Raw genomic sequence first — 25,189 nt, 5'->3', positions numbered from 1 at the left:
TGAGGCCGTTTATAATACTCACATTAGGAAGCAGCTTCTCTCCATCCAAAGAAGATTTGCCATTCAAATCTGCAGATCCTATCGGACGGCCTCAACCAGTGCTCTCCTGGTTCTGGCCGACATCACTCCTATCCATATCCAGGCAAAAACCACGGCCTGGTTCTGACCAGAGGACAGTTTCCCTGGCTTGACGAAACAAGATACTATAATTAGATCAACGAGAAGGCCACCAAGAGCATGAGAAACATTACTAATGACGCCAAAAACTATGGCCTGGACGGGATTAACACCAATAAAACCGTTCTAAACCACCCCCACACTGAGAGTAATTATACAGTTATAATGGACGAGGATAATCACATAAAGGTAGAATGGAATATATACACGGATGGCTCTATAAGTACGGAATGCGCAGGAGCAGGGGTGGTTATCATGGATAGTAACCACAAAACTCGTTACCAAGCGTACCTTAAAATGGCTGCCCACTGCACCAATGTTCAGGCCGAGCTCTGGGCACTTTTCAAAGCCATCACCCACATCAATGACAACTGCCACAAATACAAGGGTAACATATGCATCCACACTGACAGCAGGACTGCCCTCAATATTTTAAACAACAACAAAGATTACACGGGCCTTTCAGTGGACTTGATTACAGAAGCTAATAATCTGGGAAAAAATAAAAAAACTCTACTTTAAATGGGTACGGGCCCATCAGGGACACGCCGGAAATGAACAGGCCGACAAGCTTGCCAAGAAAGCGTGCACCCTTAGTAAAAACCTCTTTTACGAGAAGCTACCACACTTGTGGGTTAAAACGCAGCTTGCTAACGTTGCCCTGCAGGACTGGCAATCAGAGTGGGATAATGACGACACGGGGAGAAAGACATACGCCTATATTCCTTCAATTGCTCATCGCAGAAAAGCCAGCCATTACACCCCGAATGCTGAAACAACCCAGATCCTCACAGGACACGGTAATTTTGCAGGTTATCTCTTCCGGTTCGGCAAGGCAGACAATACATGCGACTGCGACAACGTCAGTGAGTCTACGGTCTAACACTTCCTTTACGATTGCGCTAAATATGACGATAAAAGGCTTCATTTCACGGGTAAATGCCTAGCGGAAGGACAAAACTGGCCTCCAAAGCCCTCTGAAGTCTTTAGCAACAGCAAACTCTAGAGAAGTTTATCGGACTATGTACACAATACGGCTGCCCTCAACGCCAGCAGCTTCAGCAACAACAACCCATCCTAACCTCCATCAGGTCGCCGCTGGACTTCCCTGTATTAGACAATCGATCTGTCACCACCTCAAATATAAGGCAGTTAAGTGCCTATACACATTATATTGTAAATACTAGTATTCTCTGTTTTTTTATCATTGTAACCCATCATTTATATCTTTGTTACTACTAACTGATCATTGTAAACACGCGACCCTAATTCTATGTTTCAATCATTGCTTTGTAACCCTAATGTATACTGTTTAACTAATCAATAAATGCGATGCAGGCGCCATGGTGCCCCCATGCATTCCCTTCACACTTTCCTATCTCCCTTTATCCCTCACTTCATACTTCAACCCTAACCTGACTCCTTCCTTCATTTCAAAAGGGCAAAGTCCGTAACTGAAATACAGACAGCTCTCTCACCTCTTTCACTTGATGTCTTGATGTAAATGTTGTTGGACAAAATTAACCATATTCTTAATGGACTCCTCAGCAGATCTTTGAGGTCGAAAACCAAATTGATTTGCGCTCAGACACCTATTATATTCTATAAAACAAGTAAGCCTATTGGTTATCAGTCGCTCCAAAACCTTCCCAAGTATAGGCAACAAGATTATCGGTGTGACCTCATTTAGAGACCCTGGTTTAGCTATAGGTATAACTTTAGCAATTTTCCATTTTCGTGGAAAAATAGCATGCATAAGACAATTGTTCTACAGTTTACAGAGTTGTTGTGGTATAATGGCCCATAGATTTTTAGCATTTTCTGCGGTAATATTATCCGGACATGGGGCTTTACCTTTCTTAAGATTTAAAAAGGTCAGTCCAATTTCTATACCAGTAAAGGGAGACATGTCGGCTATAACCTCAGTAGTATAAAATTGTGCCCTAATCTGTTTTTGCCAACAAGTGTCATTCTCTGGATCGTCATCTGGGCAAAATGCATCAAGTTTCAATGCTAAAGTTTGAGTTAATGTAGTTGTTTCATCTCCTTCACCACTACATGCAGTCATAATTGTTGTTTTACGTAGTTTATTGCTACACATTTTGGAGATAAATCCCCAAGGGTTTTTTGTTGTTTCAGTGCAAAACTGTCGCCAGCTATTTAATTTTGCTGTTTTTATCGCCTGTTTGTATGTTTTCTGAGCACGCAGATATGCCTCTTTATGCGTATTTCGTATCGCGTCATCTCTACAGCGTTGATAAGTTTTCCTAAGTTTTCTTGTAGTTTGTCTAAGATTATTAATGTCTGGTGTCCACCAAGGGACACGTTTCCGCTTACGTCTAGATTTTGGAATAAATAGAACACATGCCTCAGTTATCACATCGATGTTATAATCAATTTGGTCTCTAACCTCACAAACATTATTCGAGTAAGAATCAATAAGATGATTATCAAAGTAATCTTTCATTTTTATCCAGTCGGCTTTGTTAATGTCGAACTTGGAGCGTGGGGTATATATCGTAGTTGCAACTTCAAGTGAGGCAATTTAATTAAAGGCGATGATTGAGTGTTCAGTCAGTCTATCCTCTTCAATTACTCTTCAATTATGAATGTTAGAATAAAAATTGCAACTGCACAAAGTGACATCTATCCAACTTTCACCTCGATGTGAAGTGAAAGTTGGGAGAGAAAGAGGATTATTCACAATAATCAAATTATTTCGGGCTACAAATTCCTCTATTTGACTACCCCGTCCATCCAATTTGTTACCTACCCATGCAGGAAAATGAGCGTTCCAGTCACCACCAGCAAGTGTCAAGTAGGTATTCTGGAAATCATCAACGATTTGTTGTAATTGTTCAATGAAGGAATTGGTGTTAGCATCACCTGGAAAATATATATTAATCATAATAATTCTCATATTCTTAATCATTATCTCCGCTGTAATAATGTACTGGTTGCTATGTCTGACATGATGCATTATTGATATATCAACGTTTGGAACCAGAGTAATTGCACATGGATAATAATTAGTATTCACTACAATAGGGCAGCAAGTTGGAAAACAAGCAGGATGATTTTTTTCTACAATAGGGCTCTTGTATTAATATAAAATCAAAATCCACCATATTTTTACAGATAAAGGAGGTAGCAAATATGCTCCGCCCTAAATTTATTTGCAAAATACGTAGTCTTGTATAATCATGCAGATCCATAGTCTGTTCTAGAAATAATAACATTTTTAATTCTTTGATTCATTGGGCAAGAGCCATCACGCGCATCATGTTTATGATTTACTGACTTGTCTGAAAAGCAATTACAACAAATTGGCTCTTTCTTACGATTAGGGCATTGATTGAAATGATGATTCTCAGTACAGTGACTGCATGTATGTTCATCCTGTGTACAATCCAATCCTATCTACAATCTATATGTACAACATCTATAACATTGTAAGATCGGATAAAAATCTTCAATTCTACTGCGTGACCATTCAATATTCAGTTTACCGATCCGTATAAGCATTTGTCTAATGCACAGAGAAACCTGCACCACCCAATTTTTATATGAATTGCTTTTTTTACCAGTTGTAAATTTATTATGGAACTGTTCTATAAATTCATTTTCTGTAAATCTTTCATTAATTTCATCATTTTGTTAATAAATAAATTTAGGAAGATTCTCTTTAGAGATATCAGAATGGACTGAATATAGAATAATGTATGGCCATCTTTTTGGTCTTCTAGTTACCAGTTCAGGGAACTGTTCCTGAATTGTGTTTTCTAGTATATCAGTATCTTTGATATCTTTGAGTTCTACTGCAAGTACTCCCTTTCCAATCTTCCTTACCCTTTCGATCCCAATATGCATTTCAGAAGATTTAAGTTTAGTCTGTATAATTTTCTAAACGGTTTCACTGTTGCCACCGGCATTCGTCCTATTATAAATCAATAATACTTCTTTCGAGGAATTCATTTTTGTCTAGCCAATTTACTACCTGAGTATTTATTCGGTTTAACTATATCACTGTATGAAGGGAAAATAGTAGTATTACTAGTCATATTGGTTTCGATATCTATTAAGTTTGTCAGTACAGTCTTCTGTGTGCTGATAATATGTTCACTATTATCAGAATTACAGTAGAGCCTCGATTATCTGACCCCCGATTAACCGACACCTCGGTTAACCGACCATCCTAGTCGGCAAATTTCAAATGTCCGCTAGTGACTTGGCGCTACATTATTTGGCTATGTCTTTGCTACTTTAATATTATTTCTACGTGTTTTAGCTGGCAACACTCATTCGACCATGAAAGGGAGCCAGTATTTAAACGAGGCTTAATTTTCTAATTTTTAACGATACAATAGCAACGATTATCATTTTTTAAAAATTTTTGTTAGGCTTAACATCGATGAAAATTCAACGAGAAGTAGGTTAATAGCGATATACTAATATACTAATTGCATGGGATATAATAATATACTACACTAATTATGAATTTTTTTCATACTTTTCGATTATCCGACTTTTCAATTATCTGACCATCCCCAGTCCCCAATTGAGTCGGATAATCGAGGCTCTACTGTAGTTAATTTTAGAATGTCTTCTTTAGTGGCAAGCATGTCTAGTCTATTTTCTAATTTCTCTAATAGTGAAGAGTATTTTAACGATGTTTCTGCCAAATTAATAACTCCCATAAATTGGTCTATTATGTATTGACTATGTATTGTAAGGATAGTTTCCCAGATGATCAAACACAAGTTGTCCTTTTATAATCATATAATAAGAAATTGAGAAGGCGGTCATCATGAAAATAATTAGCATAAAACAAAGCGAGGCCGACCAAAGATTCGGTGGCTTAACTCAATTGAAAGAAACACTGAATTGTCTATAATTGAAGGAAAATGTGCAAGATAGAAAGGCATGGAAAGCTTTGACCGATAGTCGAATACGACTAAACAAATAGTAAAAAATAGCATTATTATTAATAGTTTATTATATTATTTGTTTTATGTTTTTTATTGCATATGTTATCTAACCGTTGTACGAGAAGAAACACTTATTGTCTAAGAGACATCGCCTACCTTCTTTCAAAGTAAATCTTATAATATAATCGAGATGAATTGATAACAATAATAATAATGACAACTCTCCCGTAGTTACCACCTGGTTTTGCTGGGAGATTCCAGTAACTTTATTGATCCACAGAGCAATTTAGGCTTCAGCACGAGCAACTGGTAGAAATACCCATGCCAGTAACGTATATGGAGTGTAATAAAGCTAAGAGTGACACACCCACATATTCTGAAGATATTTATCATGGTAAGATGTAAGTGTGATGCCGGCTCAGACAGCCGAGGTTAACACGGTTCGCGTTAGGCAGAGGCTCACGTTCGAAAATGGGCCACAGTCTTATTTGATTACTGGTGGCAAAAGCAGCGCCAGCGCAAGCATTATTACTGCAATGCCCTCAACAGATGAGAGGAACCAACCTACCCTGGTATTTCTGTGACAATGCATAAACAGACGACAAAAGCTGGAAAACCATGCCAATGGATGGAATAGACAACAACTCCATAGATTGACACAACAATATCCTCACTTCACTGTCGCCGAACAAAGGAGTGTTGATAAAAAAAAAACAATTATACACAACAACCTTGTCCCACAAGCAACACTTGAACTTATCGTAAAACAGGTTGCTGATCAAATACAACAGACAGAAACATCTAACATTAATGAAAATTACGTAATCTGTCAGGATAATCCAGCAACAAGCACTGATTACAGCACACACACAACGACCACAACTAATGATACTACAGGCACTTCCTGTTCGGATTCTCACAAATATCTTATCAATAAATAATTTATCTATTGATTAAGTATGATATTAAGTGTGAAAGTTAATTTTCAATATTTTTCCAAATAAAGACGTTTGCCATTCGTCAGTGCAACTTGTGCTCAGAAATTGAATAGTAGAAGTCTTCGGATATAATCCGTATAACGTCATAGGGTCAAATAACATTCAGCAAGCTAATGTAAAAATTAAAAAAACTAATTTTTTTACTAATGGAACTGCTAGAGTGTACTTAAAATGTCTGCATATCATTCTGGGGAACCGAACCTAATTAATATTTAATATTTATCGATGAAGTAGGCTAAAACACAGCATGAATAATAACCTTTCCTATCAGGTCATTGATATAATGGCTTGGCCAAACTATAAGCATAAAATGACCTGTTTTATTGCTGAAAGCAGAAACAGAGTTTAAAAAAAAAAAAAAAAAAAACCACAAAAACAAAAATGTAAACAGTAAGTTAGTCTTCAGGTGAGAAATTCTACTCGTGTAGTAGAATTTTTGAGTAAGATTTTAACTTAATTTTTCGAATAATTTCCGTTAATTTTCTTAAATATTGCGTGTTGCTTAGTTAGAAACTTTTGCATACAACGCAAGCTGACATTTTTGTGTAACCTTACTCCCATTGTATACAATTAATTTTATTTCTAGATTATTTATGAAAATTTAGTTTTTTCGAAACTTATTCGAATTTTGCAAATTATTAATTTTTAAAAGTATTCAATTCCAACCATAACTAATTAGAGCAAAGACTTCTACACATGAAAACTTATATCGATTAAAATGCCATCTCAATGTGACATTCGTTAATGTGAGGAAATTAGAACTCATCCTCAAAATACAGTTTTTTATATTATATGGTGAAAATCGAACAAAAACTATTACATTTACAAGTGGAACCTTAATTTCAGGCATTATTCAGGTTAAATTAAATATTTGTATCTAAAACTTTGTGATATTCGCCTGGAACATTTTCGGATTAATATATAATTGACCACAAAATGTTCTATATTTATTAGACTTTTTCTGCTTATGTTGCGAAGTTATTCAACTTTCGTTATTGACAGGTGTGAACATTTGATATTTTCAATTACAATAACATTACTAATTAAATATTGTCATTCTCGAATAATTTTTAAATTAGTATTGCAGTAGTTTAATTTCAAAAGAATAGATATGAAACTGTTTATTACCTGTATCCTCTTCAATGAAACCAATATTTCTGCAACAAAACCCATTGCTTGAGAAAATAAACCAATAATGCCGACAAAAACGTACAGGGAATAAAGCATTGTGACAAACACAATTTTGGCATTTAATTCTCCTCCATTTAATAAAATTGCGACAAATGACAGGAGAATAAATAATTTTGATATAGGATACGACAATATGTGTGATATTCCGCTTACATATAAAAACATTCGAATTGTTTTCATTTCTTTCCTAAAATATAAACAATTAAACAATGATAATCACAGAACTCTGAAAATATTTATTTATAGATTAACACATTAGAATATAGAAATTATATTAAAATCTGTGCTAACCGGAATCGATTATTGTTCAATATTTTTATCCAGTTTGTCAAATTTATATTTCGAACAATGTGTTTTTTTAAACGTGCTTTTCAAACATTTTTTTTATTTTTTTGAAACATTTATTTTATTTAGATTCCGTTTTACACAGGTTTTACTGCATTTAATTGTACTTACAGCCTGGTTTTTTCTATTAATGCAGCATATGGCAATTCCCAGGTGTACATTTTAATTAATTTCATATCAGCAATCATTTCGTTCAACAAATTCAATCTTTCGTCTGCCAAAATAGCTGCTTGTAATCTATTATATAATTGAATTTATAAACATATATTCTGGAAAATTGTATAAAACTAAAATCTGAACAAATAGATTATATTTAATAATAATCTTATATTAAAAGTTAGAACTCCATTTATCAAGTATTAAATATTACAAAAGAGTCGTTTATGCTACTCGAACCCCTTTTTATACTATTTGGATTTTAAAGATTTTCTCACGTAATTAAATTTCATATATGTAAAACCTTTATCAATATTTCTATAATTTCTATGAATTTATTTAGTTTATTGAATTTATTTAGTTCTTGCTGAAAATAGAACAGTTTAAATCGTAATTCTTCGTTTGAAGGGTAGAGTGGAACATAGAAAAGAAATATCTTTTGTACAGGAGTATCTCATACACAAAAAATAATTATATTGTACAAATGTCAAAACTAATATTCATGCAGGGGTAGGTCTGAAAAATTTAAAACGATCGCTACAGTGTCGCTAGTTTTAAATGTTTTTCGCCATTTGATATTGCTTATTGTCATCAATTTTCCTTCCTGATTGATGTAGGTGCTTGCAATCTTATATCAGTTTTGCGTCTGGAAAGCACAAGTATCGTTAACTGTCACATACAAGGATAGAGCCAGTAATTCTTGTCTTCGATTCGAACGAAACTTGGTGAGCACGTAGCCTTAAACCAAACAGTCCCTATTCCAAATAACAGGATGCACTTTTCAAACATTTCCAAAAATGTGGCCTCTGAAAATTAGTTGTTTAACTTAAAGAATTTGGAAGTTTAATATTCAGGACCGGCCACGTAAAAGGCATCGTTCTGGAACAAGTCGATTTTGGTTCGAACCTACTGAATCTATTTTAATTTTTTTACCTGTGGCATTATTTTATTATTTTACGGAATAATTAACATTATTATTACTATTATTGTCCCTCGTAATTATAATTTATAAAACATAAAATTAAAGATTTTAATGTTATTTCTTGCTTACGAAAAACACGCCTTTCTAAATTTTCGCATAACATTATTAAATAAAACATTCTGCGTGCCTATTTTCAAATACAGTGGTAATGCGATACTCGAAGTGTAACAAAGATGAGCGCGTAAGAATATTGATCATAATATTAACAATTTAAAGAACAAAACGATGCGACTATGCTTCACCGTTCTCTTACCACTTGTCTTTTTCGTCCACTTCAACTAACGTTGAAAGCTTATTCGCTTGTAAGAAATAAAAATAATTTTTTAATAAATAATTACTAATAACACATATTATCGCAATGTTTAGATAGTATTTCACAGGTTTTGTGTTTTTTTTTTATTTGTCGAAACCCTGTCTTCTTCTTGTTGTTTTGACTGGTTCAATGAATCTAAGCATTAAAATTAAAAAAAAACTTGCTACATCTATTAAAATAGAATGTTTATACAGTCGCAGGCGAGGCTATGTCCGGCACTGTGGGAGTGAGACGTTACAAGTTACAAGTCATGCGGGAAAAGTCGTCAAGTCAGGAGGGAAGGAAAGGGGAATAGAAAGTACGGAACGTGCCTGTATACACAAGATACAACCTGTCTATGCAACAGACTGAAGAGGGAGGAAAGCCCAAAACGCGTATCTGTATGGAATAAAAGTGGATGATGAAATTATTTGCCAAGTGTCAATAAACTCAACAAGTCATGACAAAGGTTCAGTCAAAATTTTTGTTTTAGTCTACTGAAAAAGATCGAAATGAAAAAACTCATCTCAAAAATTTGTGTTGCAGATATACTTCTTATGGTCAAACTGTTGTCTCTCATACGATCTTTTATACATTTCTTACTAATTCTATACAATCTTTTCTGTTTATTCGTTTTTTGTTTTGTCTTTGTCATTACGTGAAAGGATGCGCATCGTGGGTTCTCTCTTAAACTAGTGTGAGTTAATCTTACATAAGTTAGAAAAATATGTCCTTAGCCAGTGGCGTAGCATGGCTGTCAGCCGCCCGGGAAGGAGGAAAATTTCGCCCCCCTTATTTAAGTATTTCAATTTGAAAGACTAAAATTCAATTATGTCACAGAATAAGTAATGAAAAATTTCGTGCTAGTGTTGCCACTTTTTAAAATTGCTGATCCGGATGGCAGGTGAGGTTTGTTCGAACAGAAATTCCTAACGCATGCGTATGTCATTTTGCAATGCGAAGAATAATAATCAGTACATGCTGGTTCTAAATCAGTTATAGTTAGCGACTAGGGAGACTTGGATAAGAGTAACGCAATGACCTAGTTCTATTGGATCGATATTGAAGGTGTATATATATAAATAAATCGTACAAGCAAAAAAAAAAGTTCGACAGGTTGCGCACGATATCCCCGGACTGCGAGGCGATTCCCAGACTGTCCGGATAGTAACACTATTTCGTGCTCATTTTAATCGGTCCGAATCGTAGTTGCACGAAAATATGAAACAATATGGTTCAAATTCTTACAATATATTATTATTATTTATTGTGAAATTTTACCGCCCCGTAAAACGTAATTTTGCCTCCCCTTAAAAAGTGCCGCTTCGGGCTGCACTTTTTTTTAGGGGGAGTCTGCGCTACGCTACTATTCTTAGTTCAATCGTGAATTACATCCATATATAAAGGATATGAAAATGAAGTTCAGAAATTAAATAAACATCCAAGGAATTTAATAATTTTTCAGCATGGTCAATGTCATTCCATATACATTAAATTCAAGGCCTATAAATTTCTTCTGATAGTCGAGATCAGTATGCATAACCTTAGCTATATTTCCATCTCTAATATAAGGTAATATAGCATAGATATTAATTAATAATTAACATTTTATTTATTTTAAATACATCAATTTCACCCTCATTAACTAATGAGATTTAGATAAAGTATGATTTTTTTTTATTTACAGCTACTTTATAATTATATAATTTAGAAAAGTAGTTACCTCAATTTTGAATATAGTTTACTCAAAGCAAATTGTATAGAAACGAAGAGAAATACTACCAAATATCCCATTAAAATTTAGAGTAATAATTACCTCAATTTTGAATATATTTTACTCAAAGCAAATTGTATAGGAACGAAGAGAAATACTACCAAATATCCTATTAAAATAGTCCATCCATAATATTGCCATAACATCAGTATCGAAAAAATGATAAAGAAAGGCGCTGTAAATAGAGATGCAACGGAGAAAACTTTCTGTAATAAATGAAATAATTTCATTAAAATTAACTTAAATTTTAGGATAATTATTTTGGAGATCATAAAGTATATCATTAACATATTAATTAAGTATGCAATAACTAGTTTTATTTTTAAATAGAAGATGATATTTCTGGCACTGACAGTACCTTTACCAAACTCTTGCATAATATGAAAATAACAAATTTTCCGAATTTAACTGTTTTGAAAAACTTCTAGTATTCTAAATTGGGTAAATATTAGTGTATATTTTGTATCCGCCATTTTTTTCATTTCTCTTACGTTTATTTCCACTGTTTCATTACAGAGTAAAAACTACAGTGAGCATGAATACCTCTGCAATGAAAAGTATCAAAAACATTTAAATAAAAAGCAAAATTTAAATTTAACGTAAAAATTTATTTCATTCTTTCAAAATAATAAATTAAATTGGTGCAGACTTAGAAGACGCTCTCTATGAGAGAACACAAGTTTTCCTGCTACCCACGACTAGTCTCTGCACTATAGAGAAAATAACTGCTTCCAGTCTCCAACATGCATAAAGTAAGGGATGAAGCGAATTTAATTTTAACCGAAATTTACTGTTTTTCACATCAGAAAAGTTTTTTCATCATTATGTTACAGTATTTTTTGAAACCTTTTTATTATTTTAACTCTTAATAATATTTAAATACATATTTTTATTTTTAATTATGTGATTCTAATTTTTATTCACCTTTTTATATTATTTATTTATGTGTAAAAGTATATCTTTATATCGCATTATTATTTTTTATATTTGTTATATAATCACTGAAAATGTATGAATTATATTGTATTTTATTTCTGTTTTTCATTTTTATTATTGTAATAATTTAAAATATATTTTTATATTTAAAAATTTATTTGCATTTGACATGTTTTTAAGGTATTTTTAAAGCTAACATACAAATGTCATCTTTCCTGCACGACAGCGCGTCATACAGGAAAGTCACCATTGCAGGTTGCAGCCCCTGTAAAGTTGGTTAACCAGAGGGAAAGCTGCCATTTTGGAACCAATTTGTGCCAAAATAAAACAATCGAAAAAACCACTTTTTTCAATTCAAATGAAGAATTTTTTTAAACAATGATAAATGATGAACTTACAAAAACGAATTTTTTTATAGAATAGTTGTTATATTAAAAAGAATTATAGAATTAGAAAGAAGAGAGACATGAGTAAGCAGAACAATCCCCTTAGAATTAGAAGGAATTAGAGGAACATATGTATTAGTTTCCCCAAACAAAAAGAGTCAAGTTCCTGTTAGGTTATGTAACTACTTCTAAAACAGTAAAAATAAAAAAGGTTAATAAAGTAGGAACATTTTTAGATGCAGTAGAAGATAGCACTCTACCTAATGGTGTAAACAAAGGAGCAACTATGAAATTATCAGAAGCTGAATTTAGCAAACTTTTTGATTGGACAGACTTTAGTAAGAATCATAAGAAGGCGTTACTAGCTTTATTATATAAATGTAGACATGTTTTTGCATTAAATAATTATGATTTATGCTATTGCGACATAGTTAAACATGAGATAAACACAGAAGATGCAACATCAGTATATTAACATCATATAGAATTCCTTATGTAGGGAATAATATTATAGAGCTCTACATTCCCATGGTGCTCTTCACCTTTATTGGTTAAGAAGGTTGATAGTTCCCTAAGATTAGTGGTGGACTATGGAAGGTTAAATAAAATATCAAAGGTAGATCCATATCCAATTCCTTTAGTGCAGGAATCACTTAGCTTGATGGGCGAAGCGAAATATTTATTTACCATGGATACACTTTCAGGGTTCTGGTAATTATAGGTATAAGCGATAAAGAGAAAACAAAATTTTCCACATTTGATAGACACTATCAGTGAAATAAGCTTCCAATGGGTCTCAGATCTAGCCCTGCTATTTTTGAACGCTCGATGGACTTTTTTTACCCAAATTAAAAGGAAAAACATGATTAGTTTACATGGACGACATGTTAACTTTCAGTTCAGACTTTTTTAGTCAATTAAAAAGGTTATATCTTTAATTTAAACGATAAGCTAATGCAGAACTCAAATTAAAATTAAAGAAATGTCACTTTCTACAAAAAAGAAAATCTTTAGAACACAACGTATCAGGCAAAGGTATAAAACCCGATACAGAAAAAATTAAATGCATAATATATTTCCTTAGAGCAGAAAACGAAAGATATGTTAGAGTATTTTTAGGATTAACAGGTTATTACAGGAAACATGTATATTCATATGCATAGAGAGCTGAGCCCTTAACCAGTCTGTTAAAGGAAGACTCCACTTTCGAACAATGCATTCCAGAACAATAGCAAAGCTTCAAAAAATTAAAGGAAATCATCACATCTGGACCTGTACTTAAATGACCATACTTCTCGAAACCTTCTAATGAAGCATTAGGCACGGTACTATCACAGAAAGAGAATGGAAAGAAGAAACCAATAGCTTACACTAGCATATTGTTGAGAAAGACAGAATTGAAGTATAGTGAAACGGAGAAGAAATGTTTAGCCACTGTATGGGGTGTAAGACACTTTAAACCTTATTTGTATGAAAGTTCACTATAATCACGGATCATCATCTACTTCGATCGTTAATTAGTAATAAAGATTCATCCACAATATCAAGATTATCAAGGTGGATCAATTTCCTACAGGAATTTGACTTTGAAGTTNATTACTAAAATTGAAGTTCATAATTTAAGAATTAAATTATAGTGGTAGAAAATAATATAAAAGTATTTATATTATTTATACTCGTACAATTTCAAAACTATTTTCTATAATAATTTGTTTCTGACTTAACGGATATTTTGGTATTATTGACGACAAAAGTTTAAAATCATTGATTTCCTTATTTGTCCGTTATTTTTGTTTGACGGAGAGTTGAATTGTTTGAACCACGTGGCATTAAAAATTTTGTCAAGGTCCTGACGAGAATGTGCAGACAACTGAACGTGTGAAAGAAGACCAGAGTCAAGACCGTTTACACGTGCAACTATCTATGTTGCTGACGTTGACAGACACACACCATTTGTATGTTGTGATTGGATAATTTAAATTAGCAAGCAGTGACACTAGTGAGACTTTATTAAACTAATTTTTTCTCATTTTTTTCGTTAGGGCGGGAAATATTAAATTGTACCGTAAATGGTACTTAAAATATTATAATGTACTGAGAATGTACTAAAAATCTAAATGTACTTTCAATTTACTGGAAAGGGCAAAATGTACCAGAAAAGTACAAATGTACTAGGAACGGCAACACTGTACTAAAGTAGGAACACTTTTAGATGCAGTAGAAGATAGCACTCTACCTAATGGTGTAAACAAAGGAGCAACTATGAAATTATCAGAAGCTGAATTTAGCAAACTTTTTGATTGGACAGACTTTAGTAAGAATCATAAGAAGGCGTTACTAGCTTTATTATATAAATGTAGACATGTTTTTGCATTAAATAATTATGATTTATGCTATTGCGACATAGTTAAACATGAGATAAACACAGAAGATGCAACATCAATATATTAACATCATATAGAATTCCTTATGTAGGGAATAATATTATAGAGCTCTACATTACCATGGTGCTCTTCACCTTTATTGGTTAAGAAGGTTGATAGTTCCCTAAGATTAGTGGTGGACTATGGAAGGTTAAATAAAATATCAAAGGTAGATCCATATCCAATTCCTTTAGTGCAGGAATCACTTAGCTTGATGGGCGAAGCGAAATATTTATTTACCATGGATACACTTTCAGGGTTCTGGTAATTATAGGTATAAGCGATAAAGAGAAAACAAAATTTTCCACATTTGATGGACACTATCAGTGAAATAAGCTTCCAATGGGTCTCAGATCTAGCCCTGCTATTTTTGAACGCTCGATGGTCTTTTTTTACACAAATTAAAAGGAAAAACATGATTAGTTTACATGGACGACATGTTAACTTTCAGATAAGACTTTTTTAGTCAATTAAAAAGGTTATATCTTTAATTTAAACGATAAGCTAATGCAGAACTCAAATTAAAATTAAAGAAATGTCACTTTCTACAAAAAAGAAAATCTTTAGAACACAACGTATCAGGCAAAGGTATAAAACCCGATACAGAAAAAATTAAATGCATAATATATTTCCTTAGACCAGAAAACGAAAGATATGTTAGAGTATTTTTAGGATTAACAGGTTATTACAGGAAACATGTATATTCATATGCATAGAGAGCTGAGCCCTTAACCAGTCTGTTAAAGGAAGACTCCACTTTCGAACAATGCATTCCAGAACAATAGCAAAGCTTCAAAAAATTAAAGGAAATCATCACATCTGGACCTGTACTTAAATGACCATACTTCTCGAAACCTTCTAATGAAGCATTAGGCACGGTACTATCACAGAAAGAGAATGGAAAGAAGAAACCAATAGCTTACACTAGCATATTGTTGAGAAAGACAGAATTGAAGTATATTGAAACGGAGAAGAAATGTTTAGCCACTGTATGGGGTGTAAGACACTTTAAACCTTATTTGTATGAAAGTTCACTATAATCACGGATCATCATCTACTTCGATCGTTAATTAGTAATAAAGATTCATCCACAATATCAAGATTATCAAGGTGGATCAATTTCCTACAGGAATTTGACTTTGAAGTTATACACAAAGCCAGAACTTCACATCAAAATGACGACGCTTTAAGTTGCATTTTCATTAGACAGGTTAAAGAAGTAGAGCCAATCTTTTCCAAGGCACAAATACAGGACCTACAACAACGTGATGAACGATGGAACCCTATAATTCAAGCTTTAAAAGGTGGACAGACTACAGGGAAAGTAAATAATTTAATTTTAGATGAAGTTTACATCAATGAAGAAAGCAAATTAATCCAGGAAGCAACAAATAAATGACAAACAGAAAATTTGTAACAAATAATCATACCAAAGAGCTTATAGAAAAAAATTTTCTACATTCTTATCATGATAATCTGATAGCTGGATACTTAGCTGAGCAGAAAATGCGTTCAAAAAGAAAAACCATTTTCCTGGCCGGAAATGAAAAAGTAAATTAAACAATACTGTCAAAGTTGTCAAAGTTGTGCTAAATATAGACACAGAGGTTAAAGGTCACAAGAGATTATTTTCCCCACTTACTCGTTTGTTCGAAAAAACAGCGATGGATATTGTAGAACCATTACCACTTAATACAAACGGAAAAAAAATATATTTTAGTATTTGCTGATCACTTTAGTCGTTATGCAAAAGCAGTATCTTTATTAGATGTTATTAGTGATACAATAGCTAAATCGTTCGTCACAAATATAATTTTGCATCATTCTACTCCAACACAATTATTAACGAATACAGGACCTAATCTAGTTTCAAAGATGTTTAAGGAAGTATATGATTTGTTACAGATAAATAGGTTACTTACGACCGCTTATCATCCTGCATGTAATGGAATTGTTCACACTTTAGATATACCTTCTACTCCTACTTCAAAGAAACCAAAGTTATTATCACTTGATACAACAGTTACAGTAGATCCTTGGAACAAATTTATTTTAACAGAAATATCTCAACAATCAAGGCTAAAATCCGACTTCCGAAAAAGAAAATCCGAAAAAGAATTCAAAAGCAAGGACGACAAGGAAACCGAACCCTCTATAGCAGAAGAAGACAAAGACTAAACCCCCTTGCCCTCCTATAGGTGAATTATAATACGTACACGAAATATACAGGTTTACGAGTGTGCAGTAAATGTATTATTGTTTAGAAAATTATTTAAACTTACGTTCTGGAATTTGCCGACGTCATTAGCTAGAAGATTTACCATTTGTCCCACATTTGATTTTTCCAGAGAAGAAGAACTTAACCTAATTGCCTGCATATAAAGGTTTCATATAAAATAAATATTTTCCAAAAAGTATATAAGATATTAATTATCATTTAAAAAATACGAGTATAATTATTAGTAAATTAAAAAAAAAACTAATAAATGTGAATTTTCTAATACCTGTTCATTCACGCAATTTGACAAAATGAATTTTATTAGGCAAGAATGTATTTAAATAATGAATTAAATTTAGAAGTTGATATATTTTTTATTGATATGTTTGTTTCTATAAATTTGGATTTTTAAAATAACTCAACTTTTAGCACTCAAAACAATTTTTATTGTTAAAAATAATTGTTATAAAATTAAATTAATTTCACTCAGTACTTGTGCTGAGAAATTTGTTCCTCATTCGTTGTATGTCTAAGGCAAATGTATTTCAAGAACTTTTTACAATATTTTATGTATTTTCTGTTATTTATTCTTCAACATAAAAAGAATCTCCTTTTTTTAGGAATACATTTAATAGCATTCCTTGTCGCTCTTCCTTCTGATTCCGTTTGAACTGTTCCTCTTGAAACTGCTCTCACTTGATTGCATTTAAAGCCAAATAACTGCAATTCCTCAAATCAAAATAATATAATACTCACACAGGAGCAACAATTCATCGAGCAGCATAAGATATTTTTTTGTAGGAACCACAATAATTACTGAATTTTTGTCAAATATACTCCAAAGTATTCACAAACGGTAGGAAATAAAAGTAAAAGAAAATTCGAATTTCCAAATTCATATTTGTCTATAATATAAATAAAAATTTGAGAGAGGGTCACAAGATGGCCCTTTCATCTGCATGTGACGGTTAAAGCAGGGTGTGTCATAGTTCGCTGTATAGTATTAAATATTTTACAAAATTTCTAATTTCTATTGCTACTTCCGTCCTCCTATTTATTTAAACGCATTGCTTAAACAGAAACTTATTGGTTGAAAAAAACAATGGAATGTTGCTTAATTGATTAATTGCTCTTATTTTCTTTTCCAATGTAAAGTCCGAGAAACATTCTTGTCTTATTAAAAGCACTTTATATATATCTGTTGACAATTGACCATTGTTCAAAACAAAATGAACTTTAGATAATTTAACAGTATAAAAATTTAGCCCTCTTTCCAAAGTAATTTTTCAACTATAATCTTTTACCTCTAAACTAGTTGATTGTTTGCCAAAACGTTTTAAAGTTGTTACATGTCACCAGTCTTCTATTTAAGTTTCAAATAAAATTATATTTTCTTTTGACATAAACAGTCTTCTGCAGTCTTTTAAATAGTATTATATAAAACAATATTCATTTTTATATGACGTTGTAACCTTTTTAAACAACTTCCACAAATCTTTCCCCAAGATGTGACACGCATTATTATACATTTATTTGTTGCATGAGTTTTACCTGGTACAGGATTAACGTCATAAATTAAGTCTAAAGAAAACATCGCTGCTTAAGCCCTACCTTCTACTAGATCATCAGGTGTAAGAGTTCTTTCATACTCATTTGATAGGACATTACCTGATCTAAGAGATAATTAAGATTTAATTTCATATGTGTACTGTACATTGCACGTTTACTTAAAAGTTGTCTGTTAAAAATGCGAAATGATACCAATTAGATAAATGTTAGTAAAACTGGTAAACAATCTGAGCTAATCTCTGTTAAAACATTTAAATTAATTACAACACTAAAATATATACTGTATTTTGTGATACTATCACAAAATCAATTACACTGCCTCCTTTTGTTGAGTGATAGAAAAAATAATTATTTTTTTGTCTCCTCGCAATAAGCTATTTAAACAAACGAGACTTATCTTCACAAAATTTATATAAAATTTTCTTTCTGTCATTCACAATTATATCTTTCGAGGCTCTCGAAAAAGTTTTCCAGTCACCAGTAAAAGTCCTATTCCAGCGTTAAAATTAGGCATGAAACCAAGTTCGTTTCTCGTAGCCGATAGTTTTCTATAAGCAATAACATGTTCTTAAAATCATCATCGAAATAGTTGTCAGGCGAAATATAAAACACTGTTAGTTAAATATTGATTGACTTCTCAATGTCCAATTGTAAAATCAAAACGAATCCTAATTGAAATATAATTTCAACTTAAAAAACCATGTCTAGATAAAACCGACATTCAAGCCACCACTAGGTCTTGCAGGTCCTTCACAGCTATGAGCTACTTGAAGGTAAATTTTATATTTATCAGAGACCATTAATAATTACCGGTGAAGTATGCTATGTTTCTACTAAACAGTATATATTATATTCCGAAAATTAGGAAAGCAATATTTATTATTAAAACTTGCTGTTATAAAAAAATTTTGCATTATCTCTATTATCCGAGTATAAAACATTATATTACTTATAATTCTTTTCAATTAATTATTTATCGTTACAAACGATATTCCTAAAAAAGTAGTTTGTTTTCTGTTTGAAAAATCTCACCTTTAAAATTACAGGCAATCGTCTTATCGTTCATAATTTATTTATTATATCGCAGTTTTACATTAGTAGCTTCTTTTAAGCGCATATTTTGCCATAAAATCTTAGCTTGATTCTGATAATTCTAGTATTTGAAAATTAATTATCATTAACAAATATGTTTTAACCTTTCAATTTAATAATATTTTTATATATTTTTATTTATTTTCAAAATTAAATATTTTATAAATAACCAGTCTTTTTCAATTAGGTTTGAAATTTTCAATTCGATAAGTTCGCTTGATATTCACATCAATAAACTTAAAGTTATCACTAAATAATTTTCGAACCATGCACAGACAATTATCCACTTTATCGTCATTCTGCAAACTCGAAATTACAAAGTTATTTCTTTTTCTTTATCCTCCAGTTTCAAAAACTTTCGAAGTAGGCTAAATTTTTACATAATGCATTTATTTCTGCGTTTGATTTGTTTTTTCTAACACTACCTGTTGCTTTATCAATTTCTCGGACAGGGAGTATGAATTCAAGATTTACTGTAGCAGTGTCTATATTTTCAATACAGGCAATACAATACAAAATATTTTCGATAGTTTTGTTCTATCTGATCTTTTTAAAAGTACCTGTAATTTATTATTTAAAAAGGGTTGTAATTTGAACAAAACTTTAATTCTTTTTTGAACGCTAATTCCATTTTCGGCACTTATCTAAGGAAAGATCACTTCCTCCGTTGACTCACTTCTAACATTTTCCTCGCTTACAATTCGTTTCTTTTTACGTTTTATTGTGATTCTTCCAGGAATAGTGGCCGAAACTTTTCGTTCTCTCAGATGATTTTTCAATTATTTTTCAGAAAAGTAACAGTAATGGGTCAAATTACAAGAAAGCAAAGTATTCAAGCTAACAGCCACGATAATCGGACAGCGCCCTACTTCTTTAACATTTTATGAGGTGTAATTACTTAGTATTTAAAAAAGTAACTAATAAATTAGTAAATTATTATATATTATAGATTATATTATGTTATATTACCAAACGTGCAATTATTTATTGTGACATTATCACAATGATGGGCTACAATTTTTAATCAAATTTCTGATTTATTTCATTTAATATATAATATTTTCATCTTAAATTATTTACGTGTGGTCCTTGTTTATAATACTTTTCTATTTATCAACAGTCATGTGGTCATCGTCTAACTCCTTACAGGTGAAAGCTTTGAGTTAAGACAATGTAACTTCAGAGTTGAAAAGAAAGATTACATAGTTTTAGTTTACTCGGAACCACGTTTTCATAATGTTTTCTCTGTTATCTCTTCTCTAACGAATATCTTTGAGATTAAGTAATAGCAGACAGACAGCAGTGCGAATTCATGAAACTATAATTTCTTCAAACCGAATCTCAATAAAGGATAAAATATTAATTCTTTATAACTATGTCCTTCTCAAACTACTAGAGTAATAAAATAAAAACAAAACCTTTAAATAATAGTAAGAGAATACCGAAAACAGTCGAATTATCGTTAAAGTTCTGTTACTATTTTAAAGTTTTGTTAATTTTTTTAATTGTTTATCATTACAGTACCTAGTATTATTAAATGAACGCAGTCGAACGAATCGTGCTTATTAATGCGTCTTTAAGAAGAAAAACGTCATTTTACAGCTGAATACTAGTGTGAGAGCAGTGAATTACGTAAAGAAAATTTATTTGAAAAGATCGTTAAATCAATGAAGAAAAATTACGAAAAATTACATTACAAATTTTTAAAATGTGGAATATTTAGGGTGATAAGGCAACAGTTTTTTTTAACCTGTAACTACTGTATAAGATGAGACAGAGAAACGAAAGATTATAAACACTTAATACCTCAAGGAGATGGATTATTTAAAAAATTACAGGTGTATCACATTAAAAGTAATTGAATGCATTTTATTTTTTGTAAAGGACATCTGAGACATCAAAGATTGAAGAAGTTTCTTAATCTTTGCGCAGACATTCCTCCACTCTTGGGTACATATCATCCAATAAACGCTAATACAATTTCAGCAGTAATCTGGTAATTTTTTGTCTAATTCTCACTTAGAGCTCAGGAGTACTGAATGGGAAGTTAATCTATACTTTCTTTTCAAATATCTTCACAAAGGAATAACGTGGCGACAATCTTCTGAACCAAGAAATGCCACTATTACTAGAGATAACTTTACGGGCAACAACTTCTTAGAGCAGTTATCGATATTTTTGTTTTATGAACTGCATCTTTTTTGGAACCATGTCTAATCATTAACAAGAAATATACTTAATTCTTGCATTAAACCGTCAAACTACAAGGAGGACTGCTAAGTGCTGTCGACTAACTTCAATAGCGGATCTCACATTCACGATATTTTTTAGGGTGTCCGATTCTTACTGCACTCCGAGGCTCTTATGCTACAGAACAACTTTCCTGAAAGTTTTCAATTCATGTCATAATGAAATGATTATTTTAATGGATCTTAAAATGACGGCGAAATAACCATTCAGAGGTCATTATGCAATCATTATGTTCAGGAAATGATTTAATGGTGAACACACATTCTGCATCTATTTATTGATTCAATATTACTACTTGTTCCTGACAACATACCATCGTTCACGAACTTTCTTCTATTCAATTAATACATAAAAAATGGACTTTAAAACCTCTCGTTTCTCTGCCCTATCGTGTGTGTTTTAAACAATAACGGTAGCAGAAACAACTGCAATAATTATATTCATGAATTTAATATAAAAACACATAAAGTGTAACATTCTGATTTATATTATTTACTGTTAATTTTGATGAAATGCAATAGTTTCACACGTTTGAATTGTCAGTTACTTTTAGCAAGGTATCGTCCACAAAAATAAAGAAAGGAAAGTATTACTGAAAAAAATTAATAGAATCTTTAGCAGAAAACGATGGTTATTCAAAATTTTTTAGTATTTTGAGTAATAATTTATTTCTTCACAACTTCAATCAAATTAATTTGAAAGACAAAATTGAAAAGCTACGATTGTTAGAAAAACTTTTTGAAAGAGTATTTTTTTTTTTTTTAAATTTCTCAAATCTATTTAATCACAATACAGCATTATATAAATAATATAAAAATAATATTCTACTCAAAATAGATTATAATTGTTACCTACCTTTTTATAAACAAGAGTGCAGAATGCTATTTTCAGTTTCATTGAATAATATTCTGTCATAAACAGATTAGTATTATACGTAAACAAATAAATCGCAGTAACAGCAAAGAATCCTGCAATTGTAACATAAACGTTGTAGTGATTCCATTCTTGTCTGTTTTCAAAATAATGTACTGCCGATCCTACTAAATAAGCTTGACCTGCAACTAAAGCTGTTTCCTGTAATTATACGTAAATATCAGTTATTTCAATTATTTTAATACTAACTTCACCTCTTTATAATCGGGTGTCATAATACCTGAATTAGTACAAGTAGTATTACAATCAAGTATTTCCAACCAACAAAACGTAAGGCAGCTTTCAGTATGCTCGGATTTTTTTTCTGTGATTCTTTTTTCCATTCTCTGAAAAGAAATTTGGATGAGGCATTTAATTTAAGAACAATATTTCATTAAATGTTATTCAACTTTTTTAAAGTAATGTATAAATGCTATTTTATTTTGAAATTTTTAATGAAGCAGCACAAAATCTGGAATGTACAGTAATAACTGGTCACGCTAGTATTCTGCGAATCCGAAAATTATTAAACAAGTGGTTTTTTTTTATGTCGAGACAGAACAAAAATATGGCGTGTTTCTGTGAACGTTACTATACGACAAAAGACAGATATAATATTAACGGAGTACAGTCATATAATATTTCATTGTAAGAGAGAGTAAATAGCACGCTTAAACGAATCATAGACATATGCAGCGTTCGCTTTGAAGTGTCTGCTGTGGAAAGATTACATTTAACTTATTAAAGATTTTGTTAGATACTAAATTTTAATATTTTCGCATTTTGAATATTTCTGTTTGCACTGTAAATTTTTACCTACTAATTTTTTGAATTTTGAAAATTATAATTAACATTCTTATAATTTGTAAATCCTCAGTATCTAAAATAAAAATAAATTACGTATTTATTAATTGATAAAAGTGAAAATTTGGTATAAATATACTTGCTATTCAATTTGATAAATAATTTTATATTATTAACTAGCTGCAAGGACCCGCTTCGCTGGGTTTTTATTTGTGGGCAAAAAGTAACGATAGTGAAGATTAAGATAATTAAATTATAGCCAATCTTACCCGTTTTCACAAAATGAAAGAATTAGGTCTCCTGTTTCCAGACGTTTCCAGAGAATTTTTACATGAGCATAAAAATATGTTAGATTTCCCGCAAAAGCGCAAAAAACCGATTGTAAATCTTGCATGTCGCTTTATATTTACATTTCCTGGTTCCGATTCTATTTCTGAACGTCTCCTGTTCACGTCCAGTCAAACGAACTATTTTCAACGTTTCTGGAACGTTTACGATCGTTCTACAATCGAACCAATATTCGAATTTTATGTTCGAATTAAATTCGAACAAATTCGAAAAAATTCGAACAAAACATTCGAAATAGAAAGCCACTTTCATCCACTTTCAGCCTCATATCTCCCGCACCCTTATAGCTATCGAGACGCAACCACCCCTATGCACGAATGGAGACTTGGTGCTACTACCACATACAAACACCATTCACGTGCGATGTGTAGTTTTTGCGAAAAAGTGAAATATAGGGACATACACGTCAATTTATATATATATATATATATTATTATTATTTATTTCTATCCTATTCACGCTCAGATTCTTTAACATTATAAAGTCAACACACCGTACTACTGAGAAAGCACATTTATTCAGTTATACAAACGTTTTCAACCTATATCATGGGCCATCATCAGGTTAAAGACGTTCGAATCAATGGCTTTTCGAACACGTTCAAATTTAAATTATATTAGAACATATGTTGAAATAATATTCAGTAAACAAGCATAAAGAAATTAATACAATAAACAAGAAAAACAAAATAAAATAAAATACAAAATACGGTAATTCCCCATAATACAATATGTAAACATTTTTTATAGTAACTCAGGTTTTATTGAGCCTGGTGGATGTATCCACAGGGCTCAATAAAATATTCCACAACAGAGAAGTGTGAGATGTACAGATGCTTAACGATAAATGTTTGAACTATAAAGATGCAACCATTTTACTGTCGGCATGGAAATATACAGTATAATCAGAAAGAACTCGCATGTATGTATGTATCTACTGTACATTATTGTAGGTCGTACGATTTAATGTTATACTCTGCTACTATGTTATCTCTTATTTTTACTTTGTAAGTGTATAATTATATACATATATTGCTCTCCTGTAACTTGTACACATGTACCCTATCTCCAGCTATGTCTAGCGGTGCTGGTTATGATCGCATATGTGTTTTAATAAAATGACTGAACTGAACTGAACTGCTGGCATACACGAGTTGGGAACACTTGCCATCTGGTCTGCCACCCTGGGTGTTCTCAGGGTTTCCAGTCCAGGCCTAACCTTTGCAACATCATGTACAATGGCCTTCCCTGATGCGATCACTGTTACCTTGGCTACCAGGGATACACCGATGATACTTTGGTCATGATGTCCAATAAAAAAGCCAATTCTTTTCTGAATCAAATTTCAGAGTGAAGCAACTTTAAGAAATTATGCATTAACCTAGTAAGACCACCTGCATGTTAATGTC

The 25,189-nt window shown here is 31.8% G+C and overlaps 1 protein-coding gene across 1 annotated transcript in view; it reads right to left on the bottom strand.

Moving 5' to 3' along the window:
* Positions 1–2,991: 2,991 nt before the first annotated feature.
* LOC111627628 (multidrug resistance-associated protein 4-like) overlaps positions 2,992–25,189 on the bottom strand; it is a 30,993-nt gene continuing 8,795 nt past the window's right edge. The window contains exons 3-9 of the mRNA XM_023371211.1: positions 22,871–22,976; positions 22,573–22,791; positions 16,871–16,960; positions 10,886–11,049; positions 7,751–7,876; positions 7,232–7,481; positions 2,992–3,063 (exon numbers count right to left, since the gene is read on the bottom strand). Of these exons, the coding sequence (XP_023226979.1) occupies positions 2,992–3,063; positions 7,232–7,481; positions 7,751–7,876; positions 10,886–11,049; positions 16,871–16,960; positions 22,573–22,791; positions 22,871–22,976 (1,027 nt within the window). The remainder of the gene's footprint in view (positions 3,064–7,231; positions 7,482–7,750; positions 7,877–10,885; positions 11,050–16,870; positions 16,961–22,572; positions 22,792–22,870; positions 22,977–25,189) is intronic.

This window comes from Centruroides sculpturatus, unplaced genomic scaffold (assembly GCF_000671375.1).
Source record: "Centruroides sculpturatus isolate CEXI.00-Female unplaced genomic scaffold, Cexi_2.0 scaffold461, whole genome shotgun sequence".
Lineage (NCBI taxonomy): Eukaryota > Metazoa > Arthropoda > Arachnida > Scorpiones > Buthidae > Centruroides > Centruroides sculpturatus.
Note: the sequence above shows the minus strand (reverse complement) of the source record. Positions and strands in the feature narration are given on the sequence as shown.